Source organism: Cydia splendana, chromosome 25, assembly GCF_910591565.1.
Source record: "Cydia splendana chromosome 25, ilCydSple1.2, whole genome shotgun sequence".
NCBI lineage: Eukaryota > Metazoa > Arthropoda > Insecta > Lepidoptera > Tortricidae > Cydia > Cydia splendana.
Genome location: NC_085984.1, coordinates 5813536 through 5836400, shown reverse-complemented (window position 1 = coordinate 5836400; position 22865 = coordinate 5813536). Strand labels below are relative to the sequence as shown.

Genomic DNA, 22865 nt, shown 5'->3' with positions numbered 1-22865 from the left:
CAAAACATAAAAAAACCGGAAAAGTGCGAGTTGGACTCGCCCACCGAGGGTTCCGTACTTTTTAGTATTTGTTCTTATAGCGGCAAAAGAAATACATCATCTACTGTCTAAGCTATCACGGTTCATGAGATACAGCCTGGTGACTGAACAGCTTAGTCTTATTACTAATCCCGTTTTTACCCTTTGGGTACGGAACCCTAAAAATGGCCTTATTTTTTACAGAGGCCACAAGGCAGACCGAGACAAGGCACGGACTCTGTTGACAACGATTTACTTGTACCCGTAAGTATGAAATTAAGTATCCTTAAACTATAAGTACAGTCAGCAGGAGAAGTTGCTATGCGGGCGAGGTGTTCAAAATTACCTTGACACGCTCTTATTCTCTTAACCCCTTACCGCATACGTAGCCATATATGGCGGATATGATATTCAACTCTATTGACAGCTATTAAAGTTCAAATTCAAACAAATATTAAGGGGTTAACAATAAAGTCGCGTCAAGATCATTTTGAACACCTCGCCCGCTTAGCAACTTCTGCTGCTGATTGTACAGTGAAAACTGTACTTTGGTCCCCAGTAATCGAGGTAGAATATAATATGTACCTATAGAATCCATCTGTCAATAGACAGATTGTCAGTCAGTTCCACGGACGTGCGTGACCTGTGCGGTCACATTTAATAATTTGACTGTGATCACCATCATAATCATCATATCAGCCAGAGGACGTCCACTGCTGGACATAGGCCTCCCCCAAAGAGTGCCACAATGACCGGTCTTGCGCCACCCGCATCCAGCGGACTCCCGCGACCTTTACCAGGTCGTCAGTCCACCTTGTGGAGGGTCTACCCACGTTGCAATTTGACTGTATTTAAAATAAATTATTTTACACCATGCAAGAATTAAAGCACCAGAAGATTAATAGAGAAACGTAGACAGCAGTTATTTTTAGACACAATTTCTATTTTAAAACCCGTATAAAACTATAAAGAGTAGGTAATTTGATCGTGACGTCAAATGATAGTGTTTCATATAAATGCCATAGTATAAAATCGTTTTGACAGTTCGAAAAAAGAAACTGATTTTATTAAATAGTAGTCAAAACCCTATTGTTGATCCATTTAGGGTTCAAGCTAATTTGGTTGTCAATACTTACGGTATGAAATGGCCAATGTAAAGTGAACCCTAAATGTCTCAACAATTAAAGTCCGTGACGTATGTACATAGTGAAGCGAGTGAATTAGTGAAGTGAGCGAGTAGAAAAGAAAAGTATTTTACTAGCTTTTTTGTAAGGGTTTCATGTTAACCCATTCATGGCCACGAACCGCCGAGCGTACACAATACGCCAGGCCACCATATAAACCGTTTTTAGCTAAAACGTATGACTCAGCTTATGGGTCTCGAGCCTGGCGCGAACGGTAAATAAATCGCCGCTTATGAAGCCGGCCAGTTGGACAGCATTATGCAACATTTTTACTAACCACCGATTTTCTGTGCCTATCAAAAAAGAAACTAATTATTGCAGTTTGTAGGAGTGAATATTTTTACTTTCTACAAGCTTTTAATGTCTGACCAAGCTAAGTTGGCAGGAATTTTTATAGCTCAGCCTGTGCAAGCGTTAAGTTAAACGTCATAATTTCATATAAGTTTGACATTTAAATTACACTTAGGTACTCAGCCTGTGCTATCAAAATCGCTGCCAACTTAGCTTGGTCTGATTCTATTTAACTTGCCGTGTTTTTTGTTGTTGTTTTTTGGGGCAAATCTTGGAAGTTAAATTAGACCCGTTTCCCGATATCCCGATCCAGTTCATAGCACAGTCGGTCAGGTTAGGCGGGTTCAAATTCCGGTAATGGGGCTATTCATAAATTACGTCATTTCAAATTAGGGGGGGGGGGGGGTCTGGACATCGGATGACGGTAGCATAAAGTAGGAGGAAATGGGGTCATTTGAAGCATGATTTTTGGATGATTATAGGGGGGGGGGGGGGGGTCAAAAATCGTCAAAAATCGATGACGTAATTTATGGACAGCCCCAATCCATAGCCATGGTCACAAAATACGAAATCACTAAACAGCACAGGAGGAGTATAAAGTCGCCAACGAATAAATCGTGACTAAATAATATTTTCCATGTTACTCCAAAATACATCTCTAATGGGGGATGGGATGAATCACATCTTGAACTCTTGTGACAAATACCACATGAAAGATAATACCGCCGCCGCCGCTCGGATGCATTCCTTGTTTATTGTCCAAGTGTGACCGATAAGCTTACACCTGGTCGGTCATATATCTTTGTTTTGGTAAACGCCATTATATTAGTAACAATAGACAACTTAAAATGTATTATAGTACTTACTTTCTAATCTGCCGTAGAAACCACGATGTTTGAAAAAACTTGTAAATATTTGTCACAAACTATTTGTAATACAATACATATTAGTTAGTGGTGACTGTTTCAACCGCCTTGTTCTATATTAAAACGAAAAAAAAATAACCTTAACATCATTGTTAGTAGGTAATTGCCTAAGATACAATACAACGATCACCAAATATTATGACATAAAAGTACAGTGGGAGAAAATCCTCGTTGCCTTACCCCTCATACAAAACAAAATATTATTATACTACGGCTTGGTTCCTACAAATTGTTGCTTACCATCATCCAAACAGTAATCAGTTGTAAAATGGTACAATATCAAACAGCTTCAACATGAAATAAGCTTTAAAACCAGCCAATAAAGTTTATTTTAGCCTGCTACGGAAACATTAGTAGTTTTTACAAGTAGCGCCAGGCCACGGTGACCCATACCTTGAGCCATGTCAATAACTTCTGAAATATATATATATTTTGTATTTTTTAAATATAGATCTTTCTGTTTTCTTGCATCGCATTATGTATCTAGAATTTCAGCATATTTACTATATTGCATTGATATTAAATCAAACTTGAATATTCGAGACCCTGTTTTCATTAAAAAAACGTGTTTATAATTTTTTATCCTAATATGCCTTATAGAAATGGTTGTTAGCTTATATGATACTTACGTTATTACATCAAATTACGTTTCGTTTAAGTTTAAATCAGAATTTATTCAGGACTCACATGTGAGTCACTGGCCCTGCGGAACTGTTTGAGCATGACCCATACGCTGAGTCGCTGGCCCTGAATGGGTTAAGGGTCAAACCTTGCAAGTTAAATTTGATCCAGTTCTCTACTTCCAATGAAGCTGAAAATTTGCATACATATGTAAGTCGGGTGACAATGCAATATTATGATTTATGGTACCATGGCGCTGCTCTGATAATGGAGACAGGAGGTGGCCATAGGAACTCTGATAAAACAACGCAACCTAAGTGACGTCACGGTCAACTCGCCTACTTTTTATATTGCAATCCGATTTATTAAATAGAAATTGTGGTTAAAAATAACTGCTATCTAAGTTTTTATAATAATTATCTGGTGCTTTATTTCGTGCACAGTGCGAAATAATTTATTGTAAGTAGAGGAAAGTACCCAATTGTCTCGATGTTATAGTTCATTTTTTTTAGCATTAGAAATAAGGTAAACAATCTTGATGTGTCTTTTTATTGAAAAACACGTTTTAAAAATAAGTCACGACAAATATGTAACAATTATGAATCTAATACGATCACTTATATTCTTCTGCTTTCATAAATAATAGATACTGATTTTTAAGAAGCGTTTTTCAATTAAAAGACACGTCAAGATCGCTCACCTTCTTTCTAATGCTAAAAAAACGAACTATAGTTGCCTGTGGAAAGAAAAGTGCAGTCAGCGATAAAAACTTGTACCAAAAATGATTTTTTTACAAAAATGTTATTTTTCTCATCAATAATGTGCGTATTTTCAGAGGCCTCGTAAGAAGAAAGCCACAGAGCCGACTTCGGATCCTCAGATCATGACGTGTCATAATTGCAATGAGTCCTACACATCCAAAGTACGATTGAAGTTCCACATGTAAGTTATTCTTATTCTAATGTATCTTCATCATCCTCGCGTTATCCCGTCATTTTTGCCACGGCCCTGGGGTTCGCTTGACAACTAATCCCAAGAATTGACGTAGGGTTATTTTTACGAAAGCGACTGCCATCTGACCTTCCAACCCAAAGGGGAAACTAGGCCTTATTGGGATTAGTCCGGTTTCCACACGATGTTTTCCTTCATCGAAAAGCAAGTGGTAAATATCAAATGATATTTCGTACACAAGTTCCGAAAAACTCATTTGTATGAGCCGGGCTTTGAACCCGCGACTTTCGGATTGAAAGTCGCATGCTTATAAAAGTTACTTGAAATGAGTTTGTAACATACTATTCATCAGCCTTATATCGTCAGGTAACAAGCAAAACTCACTAATTACTAAAAAAATATTACACAAAAATTTGACGACCGGTCTGGCCAAGTGGGTAGTGACTGCCTGTGAAGCCGATGGTCCTGGGTTCGAATCCCAGTAAGGGCATTTATTTGTGTGATGACACAGATATTTGTTCCTGAGTCATGGTTGTTTCTGTATTTAAGTATTTATATATTATATATATCGTTGTCTAAGTACCCACAACACAAGCCTTCTCGAGCTTACTGTGGGACTTGGTCAATTTGTGTAAATATGTCCTATAATATTTATTTATTTAAAAATCAACCTTATTTAGGTATTAATATGGTTCACTATGGCTATTAACTTGTGGTAGTAATTAGTGAATTTTGCTTGTTACCTGACAATATATACTTCCCGCTGCTGGGCACAGGCCTCTTATTGTACAGTAAACTGCAGAGATATCGGACCCTCCAGCAAACAAATTTCTATGCAAGAGGGTCAGTTATCTCTGCATGAGATGTACAAGAGAATTGGGCTACAGATCCAGGTGCGAGAAGTCATGCGGATTGGCGACATAATAATTATATCACACACACATATTAATGCATTGTGTTTAACACATGGATTCATATATGAAAACAAAACAAATACATGACACACGTAAACGTAGGTTACCTCATGGTATAATAATATACTCCGCCTGGTACTCTATTCCGAGATTCGCGTATGACCTAACTGACACGGGCCTACGTCATCATGCTGTTTACAGGTTCTCAAACTTTAAAATGTGGGAGAATTTTAACCAACGGTGAAAATTATTTTATATATTGAGATCTGGATCTACTCTTTCCAAAAAGTAAAACACTTTTCTAGTAATTAATTAAGTCAACTGGATGGACCCTTAAAAACACTAAGGGGTATTTATAAATTGGGTAATTTAGATCTAACGTTTTCAAAAAATATAATAAACGGGTAGTAATAAATTGAGTGATTCAGATCTACCCTCTTTGAAAAAAAATAACTAAAGGGTAGACACAATTTAAAAGTAATTTAGATGTTCCTTTTACAAAAAGTAAAACATGTGGGTAGTAATTAATTAAGTAATTTAGATCTACCCTTTTCAACAATAATAACTTTAACGGGTAGTTATTAGATCTACCCTTTTTAAAAATTAGCACAAGCGGGTAGTTTATATGGTAAATGAATAGTATTGATCGGCGAAGTGACACAAGGATGTAGGATACTAGTTTAACTGGTTTTATTGCAGAACTAACCGACAACACACACACACATCATGTAGGTATGCCCACAACCGGTCTAAAGTATGTCAAAAAATCTGAAATAATTGATATTATAAGCATCTGCGAGGATATTAGGGTTTACCTGTTAGTTCCTGAGAAAATCAAATTTTTCCCATAAATAGTTGATTTGATTTACACGTGTTGTCCATGATTATGTCCTGTACAATACAATACAATACAATACAATACAATACAATACAATACTCTTTATTGCACACCTCACATACTCGTAGTTTACAATAAATGTACAATAACATAAACAAAAACAATAGAGGTAACAACAGTACTGCTTTACTTCAACTCTCTTTCTAATCAATACACCGCCATTGTAAAACGGCCTCCTAGCCTAGTCGGTAGTGACTCTGCCTGTGAAGCAGGAAGTCCCGGGTTCGAATCCTGGTAAGGACATTTATTTGTGTGTCCATCACAAATATTTGTTCCTGAGTTATGGATGTTTTCTATGTATACATATTATTATTGAGAGCCTGTTGTGTCCCACTGCTGGGCAAAGGACTCCCCCCGTTTTTTTCCATTCTTCCCGGTTTTGAGCAGTCTTCGGCCATTCTTTTAAAAAGGAGTTGGCTCGTCTCGCCATCGCCGACGTGGTCTACCAAATCCCCGTTTTGAGCTGGGCTGCCACTCTGTGGTAATCTTGGCCAATAGCTCACTCGGCATACGACAGACATGGCCAGCCCAGTTCCACTTCAGCTTAGCCGCTTTCCGAGGTACATCGATGACTTGTGTTCTGGAGCGCAGTGTGGTGTTCCGGATCCATTCATTTTACACCTAATATGCTGCGCTCCATGGCTCGCTGGCAAACCCCGAGTTTGGACTTCTGAGACGCTGTCAAAGACCAATTTTGTGCACCGTAGGTGAGAATTGGAAGTATGCACATGTCCATGAGTCTCCTCTTAAGTGATAATGGGAGATCACCTTTCATGAGATGTTTCATGGACCAATAGCTCCTCCAGGCGTTTTCAGTCCGTCTTTCGACTTCCATCTCTTGTCGCGCCTGAAAGGATACTATTTGGCCCAAGTCAAGGTACTCCTGGACATATACATAGATTCTCCGTTTATCTCAATCCGTGGGGTGCTATTATTGGTCATAAGCTTAGACTTCGACATGTTCATCTTCAGTCCAACCTCGAGGCTTGTGCTGTTAAGATCGTCGAGCATTTGTTGTAACTCGGAAGCAGTTGGGGAGAACAGAACAATGTCGTCGGCGAATCGAAGATTTGTTAATCTTCTATCTCCCACGACAAGGCCCCTGTCTCCCCACCTCGGCATAAGCTTTCGGAAAACATGCTCTAGTGTGCTAGTAAAGAGCTTCGGCGACAACGGATCTCCTTGCTAGACTCCTTTTTGAATATCGAAAGATACACCTGAAGACTGTAACTTTATCGCGGCTGTTCTATTTCTGTAGATGGAGCTGAGCTGAGCTAAATGTATACATAAGTATTTATATATATATGTGTGTATATTATATATATCGTCGTCTAGTACCCACAAGCCTTATTGAGGTTACTGTGGGACTAGGTCGATCTGTGTAAAATTGTCCTATTAAAAAAAACCTCTCATGTAACGAAATTATCCCTTTCCAGGCAATTCCACGACAACACAGAGATGCTGAACGCCAACGGGCAGTACACGTGCCTCGAGTGCCCCGGGGTCACTTTCACAACAGAGACAGAGCTATTCGACCACGTGCACTTCCAACATGACAAGCAGAACCGCTATCAATGTTCTGTCAAGGATTGTGGGAAGACGTTCTTTCTCAGGTATCCTGATAACTTACCTTTAGGATCCTGTTACAAGATAGAAACAGAGCTATTCGACCACGTGCACTTCCAACATCACAAGCAAAACCGCTATCAATGCTCTGTCAAGGATTGTGGGAAGACGTTCTTTCTCAGGTATCCTGATAACTATCTCTAGTATGGAGTCACACGCTAGAGCAGAGCTATTCCACCATGTGCACTTCCAACATGACAAGCAGAACCGCTACCAGTGTCCTGTCAAGGATTGTGGGAAGACGTTCTTTCTCAGGTATCCTGATAACTTACCTTTAGGATCCTGTTACAAGATAGAGACAGAGCTATTCGACCACGTGCACTTCCAACATCACAAGCAGACCGCTATCAATGCTCTGTCAAGGATTGTGGGAAGACGTTCTTTCTCAGGTATCCTGATAACTATCTCTAGTATGGAGTCACACGATAGAGCAGACCTATTCCACCATGTGCACTTCCAACATGACAAGCAGAACCGCTACCAGTGTCCTGTCAAGGATTGTGGGAAGACGTTCTTCCTCAGGTATCCTGATAACTTACCTTTCAAGACGGACAAAGCTATTCAACATGACAAGCCGAACAGGTAATGTCCTGTCAAGGATTGTGGGATTACATTCTTTCTCAGGAATCCTGATCGTAGTAAGTGACAACTTACCAGGGATTTAGTTACACCACAGGGGCTGTGCTGTTCAACCATATAACACTTTAAACTCTCGCGTTTTGTACACATATTTAATTAGACAAACGGGTCTACACCACAGCTGGTGCAACTCAGCTGTAACGTCGGAATTTAAGGTAAAAACAATGAAATTATATCGCCGTAGACCCGTCTGTTCAACCATGTGGAACAAGTACGTTTTGGAATGATATTCTTCGTCGGGTATTTTGTCCCGTGTTTTCACAAAGTTGACACAATTGTCAGCGTGACAATTAACCTGAGAATGACCATTCACATTAATAGCTAGCACTTCTATTATAAGCATTTACAATACTTACTAGGAAATTCCAAGCAAGAAACTAATTTTAATGTCAAATGTGAAATGTTGTAACCAAAAAAACAATTTTTCATTTTTCTTTTCATTAATTCCAGCTGTGGTCACGGAAAGACTCAACTGTGTTCTTTCCGTGACCACAGCGGGTGCAACTCAGCTGAAACTTCGGAATTTAAGGTAAAAACAATGAAATTATATCGCGGTAGACCCGTTTGTGTAATTAAATATGTGTACAAAACGCGAGAGTTTAAAGGATTTTTATAACAAACACATTGTATATCAATCTTGGCTAGTGGAAAGAATAGTTGGTGACAAATGCTAATACCGGTTTTTTTCTTCAGGGCGTCTCTGACGAAACATAGCCGCACGCACACAGACACACGGCGCTACGTTTGCGGTACCTGTGGCAAGAGGTTCCTGGACAAACAGACTTTGGATGAACATGGAGTCACACACTTACAGGTATCTCTAGAACAGTCCATAGTAGTAGGTAAGGAACTTTCACAGAGCGTCTCTGACGAAACATAGCCGCACGCACACAGACACACGGCGCTATGTTTGCGGTACTTGCGGCAAGAGGTTCCTGGACAAACAGACTTTGGATGAACATGGAGTCACACACTTACAGGTATCTCTAGAACAGTCCATAGTAGTAGGTAAGTAACTTTCACAGAGCGTCTCTGACGAAACATAGCCGCACGCACACAGACACACGGCGCTACGTTTGCGGTACTTGCGGCAAGAGGTTCCTGGACAAACAGACTTTGGATGAACATGGAGTCACACACTTACAGGTATCTCTAGAACAGTCCATAGTAGTAGGTAAGGAACTTTCACAGAGCGTCTCTGACGAAACATAGCCGCACGCACACAGACACACGGCGCTATGTTTGCGGTACTTGCGGCAAGAGGTTCCTGGACAAACAGACTTTGGATGAACATGGAGTCACACACTTACAGGTATCTCTAGAACAGTCCATAGTAGTAGGTAAGGTACTTTCACAGAGCGTCTCTGACGAAACATAGCCGCACGCACACAGACACACGGCGCTATGTTTGCGGTACTTGAGGCAAGAGGTTCCTGGACAAACAGACTTTGGATGAACATGGAGTCACACACTTACAGGTATCTCTAGAACAGTCCATAGTAGTAGGTAAGGAACTTTCACAGAGCGTCTCTGACGAAACATAGCCGCACGCACACAGACAAACGGCGCTATGTTTGCGGTACATGAGGCAAGAGGTTCCTGGACAAACAGACTTTGGATGAACATGGAGTCACACACTTACAGGTATCTCTAGAACAGTCCATAGTAGTAGGTAAGGAACTTTCACAGAGCGTCTCTGACGAAACATAGCCGCACGCACACAGACACACGGCGCTACGTTTGCGGTACTTGCGGCAAGAGGTTCCTGGACAAACAGACTTTGGATGAACATGGAGTCACACACTTACAGGTATCTCTAGAACAGTCCATAGTAGTAGGTAAGGAACTTTCACAGAGCGTCTCTGACGAAACATAGCCGCACGCACACAGACACACGGCGCTACGTTTGCGGTACCTGTGGCAAGAGGTTCCTGGACAAACAGACTTTGGATGAACATGGAGTCACACACTTACAGGTATCTCTAGAACAGTCCATAGTAGTAGGTAAGTAACTTTCACAGAGCGTCTCTGACGAAGCATAGCCGCACGCACACAGACACACGGCGCTACGTTTGCGGTACTTGCGGCAAGAGGTTCCTGGACAAACAGACTTTGGATGAACATGGAGTCACACACTTACAGGTATCTCTAGAACAGTCCATAGTAGTAGGTAAGGAACTTTCACAGAGCGTCTCTGACGAAACATAGCCGCACGCACACAGACAAACGGCGCTATGTTTGCGGTACTTGCGGCAAGAGGTTCCTGGACAAACAGACTTTGGATGAACATGGAGTCACACACTTACAGGTATCTCTAGAACAGTCCATAGTAGTAGGTAAGGAACTTTCACAGAGCGTCTCTGACGAAACATAGCCGCACGCACACAGACACACGGCGCTACGTTTGCGGTACTTGCGGCAAGAGGTTCCTGGACAAACAGACTTTGGATGAACATGGAGTCACACATTTACAGGTATCTCTAGAACAGTCCATAGTAATAGGTAAGGAACTTTCACAGAGCGTCTCTGACGAAACATAGCCGCACGCACACAGACACACGGCGCTACGTTTGCGGTACTTGCGGCAAGAGGTTCCTGGACAAACAGACTTTGGATGAACATGGAGTCACACACTTACAGGTATCTCTAGAACAGTCCATAGTAGTAGGTAAGGAACTTTCACAGAGCGTCTCTGACGAAACATAGCCGCACGCACACAGACACACGGCGCTATGTTTGCGGTACTTGCGGCAAGAGGTTCCTGGACAAACAGACTTTGGATGAACATGGAGTCACACACTTACAGGTATCTCTAGAACAGTCCATAGTAGTAGGTAAGGAACTTTCACAGAGCGTCTCTGACGAAACATAGCCGCACGCACACAGACACACGGCGCTACGTTTGCGGTACTTGCGGCAAGAGGTTCCTGGACAAACAGACTTTGGATGAACATGGAGTCACACACTTACAGGTATCTCTAGAACAGTCCATAGTAGTAGGTAAGGAACTTTCACAGAGCGTCTCTGACGAAACATAGCCGCACGCACACAGACACACGGCGCTACGTTTGCGGTACTTGCGGCAAGAGGTTCCTGGACAAACAGACTTTGGATGAACACGGAGTCACACACTTACAGGTATCTCTAGAACAGTCCATAGTAGTAGGTAAGTAACTTTCACAGAGCGTCTCTGACGAAACATAGCCGCACGCACACAGACAAACGGCGCTATGTTTGCGGTACTTGCGGCAAGAGGTTCCTGGACAAACAGACTTTGGATGAACATGGAGTCACACACTTACAGGTATCTCTAGAACAGTCCATAGTAGTAGGTAAGGAACTTTCACAGAGCGTCTCTGACGAAACATAGCCGCACGCACACAGACACACGGCGCTACGTTTGCGGTACTTGCGGCAAGAGGTTCCTGGACAAACAGACTTTGGATGAACATGGAGTCACACACTTACAGGTATCTCTAGAACAGTCCATAGTAGTAGGTAAGGAACTTTCACAGAGCGTCTCTGACGAAACATAGCCGCACGCACACAGACACACGGCGCTACGTTTGCGGTACTTGCGGCAATAGGTTCCTGGACAAACAGACTTTGGATGAACACGGAGTCACACATTTGCAGGTATCTCTAGAACAGTCCATAGTAGTAGGTAAGGAACTTTCACAGAGCGTCTCTGACGAAACATAGCCGCACGCACACAGACACACGGCGCTACGTTTGCGGTACTTGCGGCAAGAGGTTCCTGGACAAACAGACTTTGGATGAACACGGAGTCACACATTTGCAGGTATCTCTAGAACAGTCCATAGTAGTAGGTAAGGAACTTTCACAGAGCGTCTCTGACGAAACATAGCCGCACGCACACAGACACACGGCGCTACGTTTGCGGTACTTGCGGCAAGAGGTTCCTGGACAAACAGACTTTGGATGAACATGGAGTCACACACTTACAGGTATCTCTAGAACAGTCCATAGTAGTAGGTAAGGAACTTTCACAGAGCGTCTCTGACGAAACATAGCCGCACGCACACAGACACACGGCGCTACGTTTGCGGTACTTGCGGCAAGAGGTTCCTGGACAAACAGACTTTGGATGAACATGGAGTCACACACTTACAGGTATCTCTAGAACAGTCCATAGTAGTAGGTAAGGAACTTTCACAGAGCGTCTCTGACGAAACATAGCCGCACGCACACAGACAAACGGCGCTACGTTTGCGGTACTTGCGGCAAGAGGTTCCTGGACAAACAGACTTTGGATGAACATGGAGTCACACACTTACAGGTATCTCTAGAACAGTCCATAGTAGTAGGTAAGGAACTTTCACAGAGCGTCTCTGACGAAACATAGCCGCACGCACACAGACACACGGCGCTACGTTTGCGGTACTTGCGGCAAGAGGTTCCTGGACAAACAGACTTTGGATGAACATGGAGTCACACACTTACAGGTATCTCTAGAACAGTCCATAGTAGTAGGTAAGGAACTTTCACAGAGCGTCTCTGACGAAACATAGCCGCACGCACACAGACACACGGCGCTATGTTTGCGGTACTTGCGGCAAGAGGTTCCTGGACAAACAGACTTTGGATGAACATGGAGTCACACATTTACAGGTATCTCTAGAACAGTCCATAGTAGTAGGTAAGTAACTTTCACAGAGCGTCTCTGACGAAACATAGCCGCACGCACACAGACACACGGCGCTACGTTTGCGGTACCTGTGGCAAGAGGTTCCTGGACAAACAGACTTTGGATGAACATGGAGTCACACATTTACAGGTATTTCTAGAACAGTCCATAGTAGTAGGTAAGTAACTTTCACAGAGCGTCTCTGACGAAACATAGCCGCACGCACACAGACACACGGCGCTACGTTTGCGGTACCTGTGGCAAGAGGTTCCTGGACAAACAGACTTTGGATGAACATGGAGTCACACACTTACAGGTATCTCTAGAACAGTCCATAGTAGTAGGTAAGGAACTTTCACAGAGCGTCTCTGACGAAACATAGCCGCACGCACACAGACAAACGGCGCTATGTTTGCGGTACTTGCGGCAAGACGTTCCTGGATAAACAGACTTTGGATGAACATGGAGTCACACATTTACAGGTATTTCTAGAACAGTCCATAGTAGTAGGTAAGGAACTTTCACAGAGCGTCTCTGACGAAACATAGCCGCACGCACACAGACACACGACGCTACGTTTGCGGTACTTGCGGCAAGAGGTTCCTGGACAAACAGACTTTGGATGAACATGGAGTCACACACTTACAGGTATCTCTAGAACAGTCCATAGTAGTAGGTAAGGAACTTTCACAGAGCGTCTCTGACGAAACATAGCCGCACGCACACAGACAAACGGCGCTATGTTTGCGGTACTTGCGGCAAGAGGTTCCTGGACAAACAGACTTTGGATGAACATGGAGTCACACATTTACAGGTATTTCTAGAACAGTCCATAGTAGTAGGTAAGTAACTTTCACAGAGCGTCTCTGACGAAACATAGCCGCACGCACACAGACACACGACGCTACGTTTGCGGTACTTGCGGCAAGAGGTTCCTGGACAAACAGACTTTGGATGAACATGGAGTCACACACTTACAGGTATCTCTAGAACAGTCCATAGTAGTAGGTAAGGAACTTTCACAGAGCGTCTCTGACGAAACATAGCCGCACGCACACAGACACACGGCGCTACGTTTGCGGTACCTGTGGCAAGAGGTTCCTGGACAAACAGACTTTGGATGAACATGGAGTCACACACTTACAGGTATCTCTAGAACAGTCCATAGTAGTAGGTAAGTAACTTTCACAGAGCGTCTCTGACGAAACATAGCCGCACGCACACAGACACACGACGCTACGTTTGCGGTACTTGCGGCAAGAGGTTCCTGGACAAACAGACTTTGGATGAACATGGAGTCACACACTTACAGGTATCTCTAGAACAGTCCATAGTAGTAGGTAAGGAACTTTCACAGAGCGTCTCTGACGAAACATAGCCGCACGCACACAGACACACGGCGCTACGTTTGCGGTACTTGCGGCAAGAGGTTCCTGGACAAACAGACTTTGGATGAACATGGAGTCACACACTTACAGGTATCTCTAGAACAGTCCATAGTAGTAGGTAAGGAACTTTCACAGAGCGTCTCTGACGAAACATAGCCGCACGCACACAGACACACGGCGCTACGTTTGCGGTACTTGCGGCAAGAGGTTCCTGGACAAACAGACTTTGGATGAACATGGAGTCACACATTTACAGGTATCTCTAGAACAGTCCATAGTAGTAGGTAAGTAACTTTCACAGAGCGTCTCTGACGAAACATAGCCCTACGCACACAGACACACGGCGCTACGTTTGCGGTACTTGCGGCAAGAGGTTCCTGGACAAACAGACTTTGGATGAACATGGAGTCACACACTTACAGGTATCTCTAGAACAGTCCATAGTAGTAGGTAAGTAACTTTCACAGAGCGTCTCTGACGAAACATAGCCGTACGCACACAGACACACGGCGCTACGTTTGCGGTACTTGCGGCAAGAGGTTCCTGGACAAACAGACTTTGGATGAACATGGAGTCACACACTTACAGGTATCTCTAGAACAGTCCATAGTAGTAGGTAAGGAACTTTCACAGAGCGTCTCTGACGAAACATAGCGGCACGCACACAGACACACGGCGCTATGTTTGCGGTACTTGCGGCAAGAGGTTCCTGGACAAACAGACTTTGGATGAACATGGAGTCACACATTTACAGGTATCTCTAGAACAGTCCATAGTAGTAGGTAAGGAACTTTCACAGAGCGTCTCTGACGAAACATAGCGGCACGCACACAGACACACGGCGCTATGTTTGCGGTACTTGCGGCAAGAGGTTCCTGGACAAACAGACTTTGGATGAACATGGAGTCACACACTTACAGGTATCTCTAGAACAGTCCATAGTAGTAGGTAAGGAACTTTCACAGAGCGTCTCTGACGAAACATAGCGGCACGCACACAGACACACGGCGCTATGTTTGCGGTACTTGCGGCAAGAGGTTCCTGGACAAACAGACTTTGGATGAACATGGAGTCACACATTTACAGGTATCTCTAGAACAGTCCATAGTAGTAGGTAAGTAACTTTCACAGAGCGTCTCTGACGAAACATAGCCGTACGCACACAGACACACGGCGCTACGTTTGCGGTACTTGCGGCAAGAGGTTCCTGGACAAACAGACTTTGGATGAACATGGAGTCACACATTTACAGGTATCTCTAGAACAGTCCATAGTAGTAGGTAAGTAACTTTCACAGAGCGTCTCTGACGAAACATAGCCGTACGCACACAGACACACGGCGCTACGTTTGCGGTACTTGCGGCAAGAGGTTCCTGGACAAACAGACTTTGGATGAACATGGAGTCACACATTTACAGGTATCTCTAGAACAGTCCATAGTAGTAGGTAAGTAACTTTCACAGAGCGTCTCTGACGAAACATAGCCGTACGCACACAGACACACGGCGCTACGTTTGCGGTACTTGCGGCAAGAGGTTCCTGGACAAACAGACTTTGGATGAACATGGAGTCACACATTTACAGGTATCTCTAGAACAGTCCATAGTAGTAGGTAAGTAACTTTCACAGAGCGTCTCTGACGAAACATAGCCGCACGCACACAGACACACGGCGCTATGTTTGCGGTACTTGCGGCAAGAGGTTCCTGGACAAACAGACTTTGGATGAACATGGAGTCACACATTTACAGGTATCTCTAGAACAGTCCATAGTAGTAGGTAAGTAACTTTCACAGAGCGTCTCTGACGAAACATAGCCGTACGCACACAGACACACGGCGCTACGTTTGCGGTACTTGCGGCAAGAGGTTCCTGGACAAACAGACTTTGGATGAACATGGAGTCACACATTTACAGGTATCTCTAGAACAGTCCATAGTAGTAGGTAAGTAACTTTCACAGAGCGTCTCTGACGAAACATAGCCGTACGCACACAGACACACGGCGCTACGTTTGCGGTACTTGCGGCAAGAGGTTCCTGGACAAACAGACTTTGGATGAACATGGAGTCACACATTTACAGGTATCTCTAGAACAGTCCATAGTAGTAGGTAAGTAACTTTCACAGAGCGTCTCTGACGAAACATAGCCGTACGCACACAGACACACGGCGCTACGTTTGCGGTACTTGCGGCAAGAGGTTCCTGGACAAACAGACTTTGGATGAACATGGAGTCACACATTTACAGGTATCTCTAGAACAGTCCATAGTAGTAGGTAAGTAACTTTCACAGAGCGTCTCTGACGAAACATAGCCGCACGCACACAGACACACGGCGCTACGTTTGCGGTACTTGCGGCAAGAGGTTCCTGAAGCACTACCACCAGTTTTAACATTGACATATTCACTCACGTTTAAGTAACTTACTTTCTATGCATCTCGCTCGTACTCGCATATTAGTGCAAGCGAGATGTATAGAAAGTAATTTACGTTTTGGATGAACACGGAGTCACACATTTGCAGGTTTGTATCCACAATTATAGTCTGTATCCTTAGGTTTTTAAAAAAGAGTAAACAAAATCTACCCTCAAATGGCTCCTTAAGCCAGTTGAGGGTAGATGAAAACTACATGATCAAATAATGTAGGTAGGTTAAAGTCAGGTCGTTCTGTGACAGATCCAGGTGGTTTTGTATTTGGTTGGTTAATAAAAATGTACGAATTATTTGTTTATACTTTTATTTAAGTACCTAAAGATAGTAATAGAAGCTAAGCTGGCGGGGTGTTCAAAATTATCTGAACATACCTATTCGCTGAGAGTGTAAGGGCGGGTACAGGTCATATTGGACACCGGTGCAGACCATTTTGTAAACCGGGCTAATTGTAGCAAGACCTAGTTTCCCGTCTAAGTTCAGGTGGTGGTCGCTTACATAAAACTTAGCGCCTACGTCGATTTTTTGAGATTAGGTTACCCTGCGGCCCGCACACTCGTTTTTAGCAGTTTCAAAAAGATTAAACAACGCTAGAAGGATTATGACATTCATGACTTAGATCAAAAAACCATTCTGTTATGTGGATGGATTTTAATCTTCCAAAACTTTTTTCAAAATTTTTTGTCGTCAAGGGCAGGCGTGGCTCACTCCACGATTTCGTCGCTTTGCAACAGGTAGCTACAAGTACATCCATTCCACACCAATTTTAGTGGCTAGCCATAAGCCGCGCATGGCGCTGTCGCCACCTAGCGGCCATACCTGTCCTGATAGTAACAGACGCGTTTTGTTAGAGAGTGAGTCTTCTGTACCTAGTACTATTATTTATTCTGTGCCAAGGGTAAAGTAGTTTTTTATTTAAATTTAAAAAATATATGTCATATACGAAAGGAACAAGTCCTGGGGCCGATTGCATAACAAACTACAACTAATATTACAAGCGGAACTCCTTTTCTAATTTCACTTATTAAATAAGGAGTTCCGCTTGTAATATTAGTTGTAGTTTGTTATGCAATCGGCCCCTGGTTGTACAATCAGCAGCAGATGTTGCTAAGCGGGCGAGGTGCGCAAAATAACCTTGACACGCTCTTTTATTCTCTTAACAATAAAGTCGCGTCAAGATCATTTTGAACACCTCGCCCGCTTAGCAACTTCTGCTGCGGACTGTACTTTTACATTTATTTATAGTATTCATTTATACTGACTTTGTATTGTTCAGATCAAACCATACCAATGCCACATCTGCATGAAGCAGCTGACTCGCCGCTCTCGCTTGCGCATGCACATGCGCGCGCACGAGGAGTCGCTCTGTCCCGCTCTAGTGCCCGTCTGCGCCGCCTGCCGCCGCGCCTTCCAGAACGTTCCCGCCGCTGTGGTGAGACAGCTATATACCTACTGCTCGCTCTGTGCCGCTCTAGTGCCCGTCTGCGCCGCTGGGGTGAGACAGCTGTATACTGCTCGCTCTGTCCCGCTCTAGTGCCCGTCTGCGCCGCTGTGGTGAGACAGCTATATACTGCTCGCTCTGTCCCGCTCTAGGCCCAAACCATTAATGTAGTGAATAATTTTATTATATAAGATGCACTTCGCTTCGGCCCGTGCATCTCATTTAGGGAATGCAATAACCGGCCAAACTTCATAACCGGTTTCGGTTACGGTTATTTATTTTAATATTTATTTCGGATAACAAGATCCATACATTTTACATTACATATATAAATACCTAATGCAATAAATTAAATTAAATTAAATAAAACTAATTCTTAAAGTACTAAAACCGAATAACCGAAATAACCGAATAAAATAACCGAATGTCGGTTATAATTGGTTACGGTGATTTTCGACAAAAAATGATAGATTAACAATGAAGTCATGAGAAAATTACGAAAATAAAGGTACAGTATTAGGGAATGTGAGTATAAGTCTTCGTATTTTTAATAAAACACACAAAATACAGTAAAATTAAAATATGACCTTGGACGTGATACTCTCTCTGTGGTCGCTCCCTCATGACTGAGGATCGTGGTCATCGGTGGTCATCGGTGGATGTGGTGGACGTGATACAATATTCATTAAAAATATTTCATAAAAAATAAGGGAAGTAAATTTGGTATATTTTCATTATTAAAGTACACGAATGACAAAAATTATAGCCACAGGTGTCACAGGCAAAAAAGGCAGGATTTTGTAGTCATTAGATGATAAAAACAGAATTTAAGTCATAAATAAATAAATAAATAACCGAAAGTAACCGTAACCGGTTATTTGAGTTTCCAATAATCGGTTATGAATTTTTGGTCAAAATAATCGGTTATAACCGATTATTTCGGTTACGGTTATAACCGATTTGTATTCCCTAATTTCATTAAACCGGTATTCCCTGGAATACCGAGAAAACCCAAGAACCAAGTAATAATTTGGTTATTTGATTTAATAGGAGCATGTGAAGAAGTCACCGGAGTGTCTGGGGGCATTCTCGTGCGATATGAACGAAGATGAAAAGCCGGCCGCCGTGCTGTCACCCACTAGTGGGCTAGTCCGACCCACACTGGAAGGTTCGTTTTCACTCACTTTTATTTAACACATTCAGTGCCAGCCCGTGCTACGCGCTACGAGCGTAGCCGATAACACGGGAAAAACCGTATGTAGCGAAAAGCGCCTACGAACAGTGAACTCCCCTAGGGAGTCGCTGGCAGTTAAAGTGTTAAGCAACTTTTAGTATGTATGTAGGAGCCCCGATGCAAATTAGTTCGTCTAGTTCCACACAACAATTTTGTTTATTCTAAAAACTGTCACTACATTGGCAGAGCCGTGTTGCTTTCCCTAGTAATCACCCTTTTCACATCTGTTATATTCCTACCCGTCAAATAAAAAATCTTCTTGAGGTGGGGAAAAAATGATAAACTCGAGACAGCGTAACGCGATCACGTGACCGTAACGTTTAGATCCAGGCCACTCATTTAGATGGCATTTAAATCAATAAAGAAAAACTCAATGACATTACATGAAAAAGGTTCTAATCTTGTACGGGTTGAAATACGAGGATCTCACAGTGACTTTCTAACTTTATATCACTCAAATATAATTCAATAAAGCTACATCTTGATGAAATCGCTAATAAATGTGAACTCTAGTACTGGTGAATAAAACTCAAAATATCATGGCCAAATATATTTAGATGCGAGGTCTGCAAGGTAACATTACAATTTCTATTCTAATTTTAAACAATTAACGCTACAGATTTGAATTTCGAATTTTAAACAAGCTCACTGACCAGCAATTTCGGAACTAAAGTTTTTCAATAGAAAGGAGGATGGGTCAATTATACATAGTGCTGCAGACATTTTGGACTAGTCATTGAGGTTTCACTTCTGTCGGCACTCCCGGAGTGCAACCCGTTGTTTTTTTTTTCTTTCAGTACAAACGGTATTTCTTGTATTTGGATTTAGTTAACTAAATATGACCCAATTGAGTCCCACTTCCCGATTTCCGATTGAGCTGATATTTTGCATACATGGATACAATGACTATGGAGCTGATCTGATGATGAAGTCAGGTGGCCATAGGAACTTTGTGATAAAACAAAGCAAACTATGTTTGGGGTTGTTAGAATTGTCTCGAGTATTAGTTGCCTGTGGAAAGAAAAGTACAGTCAGTGATAAAAGCTTGTACCAAATATGATTTTGTTGCCAAAAACTTATCTAACACCTTTAAACCAGCAATTCTTGTTTATTTATTTATATATTTCGGGGATCTCGGAAACGGGTCTAACGATTTTGATGAAATTTGCTATATCTCTGAGAAAACTACCATTTTTGCATTGAGCAAAGCTCGGTCAAAGCCAAAGTCAAATATACTTTATTCATGTAGGCCTAGCAACAAGCACTTATGAACGTTTTACATAATATATTATCATAAGCTAATCTCTCTCTTTTTAGGGTTCCGTACCCAAAGGGTAAAACGGGACCCTATTACTAAGACTCCGCTGTCCGTCCGTCCGTCCGTCACCAGGCTGTATCTCACGAACCGTGATAGCTAGACAGTTGAAATTTTGACAGATGATGTATTTTTGTTGCCGCTATAACAACAAATACTAAAAAGTACGGAACTCTCGGTGGGCGAGTCCGACTCGCACTTGTCCGGTTTTTTAATTATTTTTTTAATTGATTAAGCTAATCTAAGGTCTCCCAGATATTTAGTATTAATTTATATTATTTTCCTAGTAGAACCACCGGGCCACAGCGGCATAGAACGCGAAGCCCAGTGCGCCGGCGCCGCCGCGCTGCTGGCGCCGCTCCCCGCGGCCCTGCGCGCCGTCGTGCGAGCCGTCAAAGTGGACAAGGCCTTCCGCTGCGAGTTCTGCGAGGAGTACGTATTATAGTCTGTCGAGCAAAGTATGTCAGTAGCAATGTACAGCAAAGTGAAGTAGGGCAACACTCAAAGAGCAGTATTGCGCTAAGAAAAGCAGCAATGTACATCGAACCAAAATATGTAATTATCATAACCTCAAATATTACAAATATTTACGATCAACGAGCATGGTTGTACATTGTAGGCACCTTGACTTTGCTTAAGTTCATGCACAATCTTATTTAACACACTCGGGTGCAAAGAAATCGGACCACCCCAGCATTTTTATCATTTTTTCAATTTCTGTAAAAACTGTATGTGCTACTGTGACATATTATATACCTAATGAAAGGTTGGCTTTTCCTCTATAAATTGATGTGCTTTTCACAGGTTTACTTCCAATATTTTCAGGCTTTCAGGGCTAAGAACTTTGTCACCCTAAAAATGCATACTGGAGTGAAACTTATGCATAATGGGAAAACTGCGATTCTAAAGATATCAAGTAAAAATTAAAACAATTTTCAGCATTTTAATACCGTATATTGCCCTACCTCTATCCTCTAGCCCTACGACATGCAGTCATTCGGTTTTTCATTGATCTTATGAATTTTTTTACAGTGTCTTGAGGGATGCCCGGCCCATTCTTCTTCGATCGCAGTCTTTAGCTCCAGTAAGGATTCAGGGGCGGGATTTCTGGCCCGGATTCTTCTTTTCAGCTCGTCCCAAATGTGCTCGATCGGGTTTAGGTCAGGACTGCGGGCTGGCCACTCCATGACTCTGATGCCGACCTCCTCCAAGTACTCCTTAGTGATCCGGGCTGTATGCGGCCGAGCGTTATCTTGCATGAGGATGAACTCATCGCCGATATAACCCGCAAATGGGACCACATGATCAGCCAGGATTTCCTCCACGTACCGACGTGCAGTCAAACCGCCTGAATTCGGTCTGGTACCTGGCCCTGTGATGAACACAATGTCCGTCTTCGCTTCCAAAGAAATACCAGCCCAGACCATGATTGACCCCCCACCATAAGCAACACGTTCCTCGATGCAGCATTGAGAGAACCGCTCCCCAGGTCTTCGGTAGACTCGTACCCGTCCGTCATTGCCAGACAAAGTTATCCTGCACTCGTCGGAAAAAAGTACGGAACTCCATTGCTGAAGGGTCCATTCTTCATGTTCGCGAGCGAAGACGCGTCGTTGTCCACGATGTATTGGGGTGAGTTTTGGGCCATTTGCAGCTCTGTGAGCTGTCAATTCCTTCTCCTTCAGTCGTCTTCTAACTGTCCATCGGCTGATAGACACATTCCTGGTCTCTAGGAGCTTCTGCTGAAGCTGAACGGCATTCAGTCGACGATTTCGTAGCGAGGTAAGAACGATGAAACGGTCATCTCTCTCAGAAGTGATGCGAGTTCTGCCAGTTCCGGGTCTTCTGGATAACGTCTGATCTACGCGGAATCTCTGGAAGACACGTTGAACCGATGACTTCGATAGGTTGAGTTGTCGAGCCACTGCACGTTGACTAAGCCCTCCCTGCAATAGGGCAACTGCTTGGCCGGCTTCAGTCGAGGTAGTATCCATTTTTCTCCAGTTTTTCTAGGTTCAGGCGATGAGAGTAGTGTTCAGGAAGACGTACCAATCACGAATGATGCATAAACAATGATAATGACTGTTTTTATACCTAATGATAAGTGGTCAATTAGTGCATGCGCTAATGAGGCAGTTGGAGGGGGGTGATTTCCAGGCCCATATTTTGCACAATATCCATCCCCACCCCTGAATATTGATGTCATTTGATAGGGCAGAAAATTATCTACCACGTGGTATTTAAATTATCATGATCGAGGTTACAGTTTTTACACAAATTGAAAAAATGTTGAAAATGCTGGGGTGGTCCGATTTCTTTGCACCCGAGTGTATATTGGTAT

At 43.0% G+C, this 22865-nt stretch overlaps 1 protein-coding gene across 1 annotated transcript in view; it reads left to right on the top strand.

The window, feature by feature from the left end:
* LOC134802649 (uncharacterized) overlaps window positions 1-22865 on the top strand; it is a 73580-nt gene that overhangs the window by 20809 nt on the left and 29906 nt on the right. Inside the window, exons 11-17 of the mRNA XM_063775285.1 lie at window positions 223-282; window positions 3876-3982; window positions 7240-7416; window positions 8762-8882; window positions 17811-18029; window positions 19026-19143; window positions 20812-20956. Of these exons, the coding sequence (XP_063631355.1) occupies window positions 223-282; window positions 3876-3982; window positions 7240-7416; window positions 8762-8882; window positions 17811-18029; window positions 19026-19143; window positions 20812-20956 (947 nt within the window). The remainder of the gene's footprint in view (window positions 1-222; window positions 283-3875; window positions 3983-7239; window positions 7417-8761; window positions 8883-17810; window positions 18030-19025; window positions 19144-20811; window positions 20957-22865) is intronic.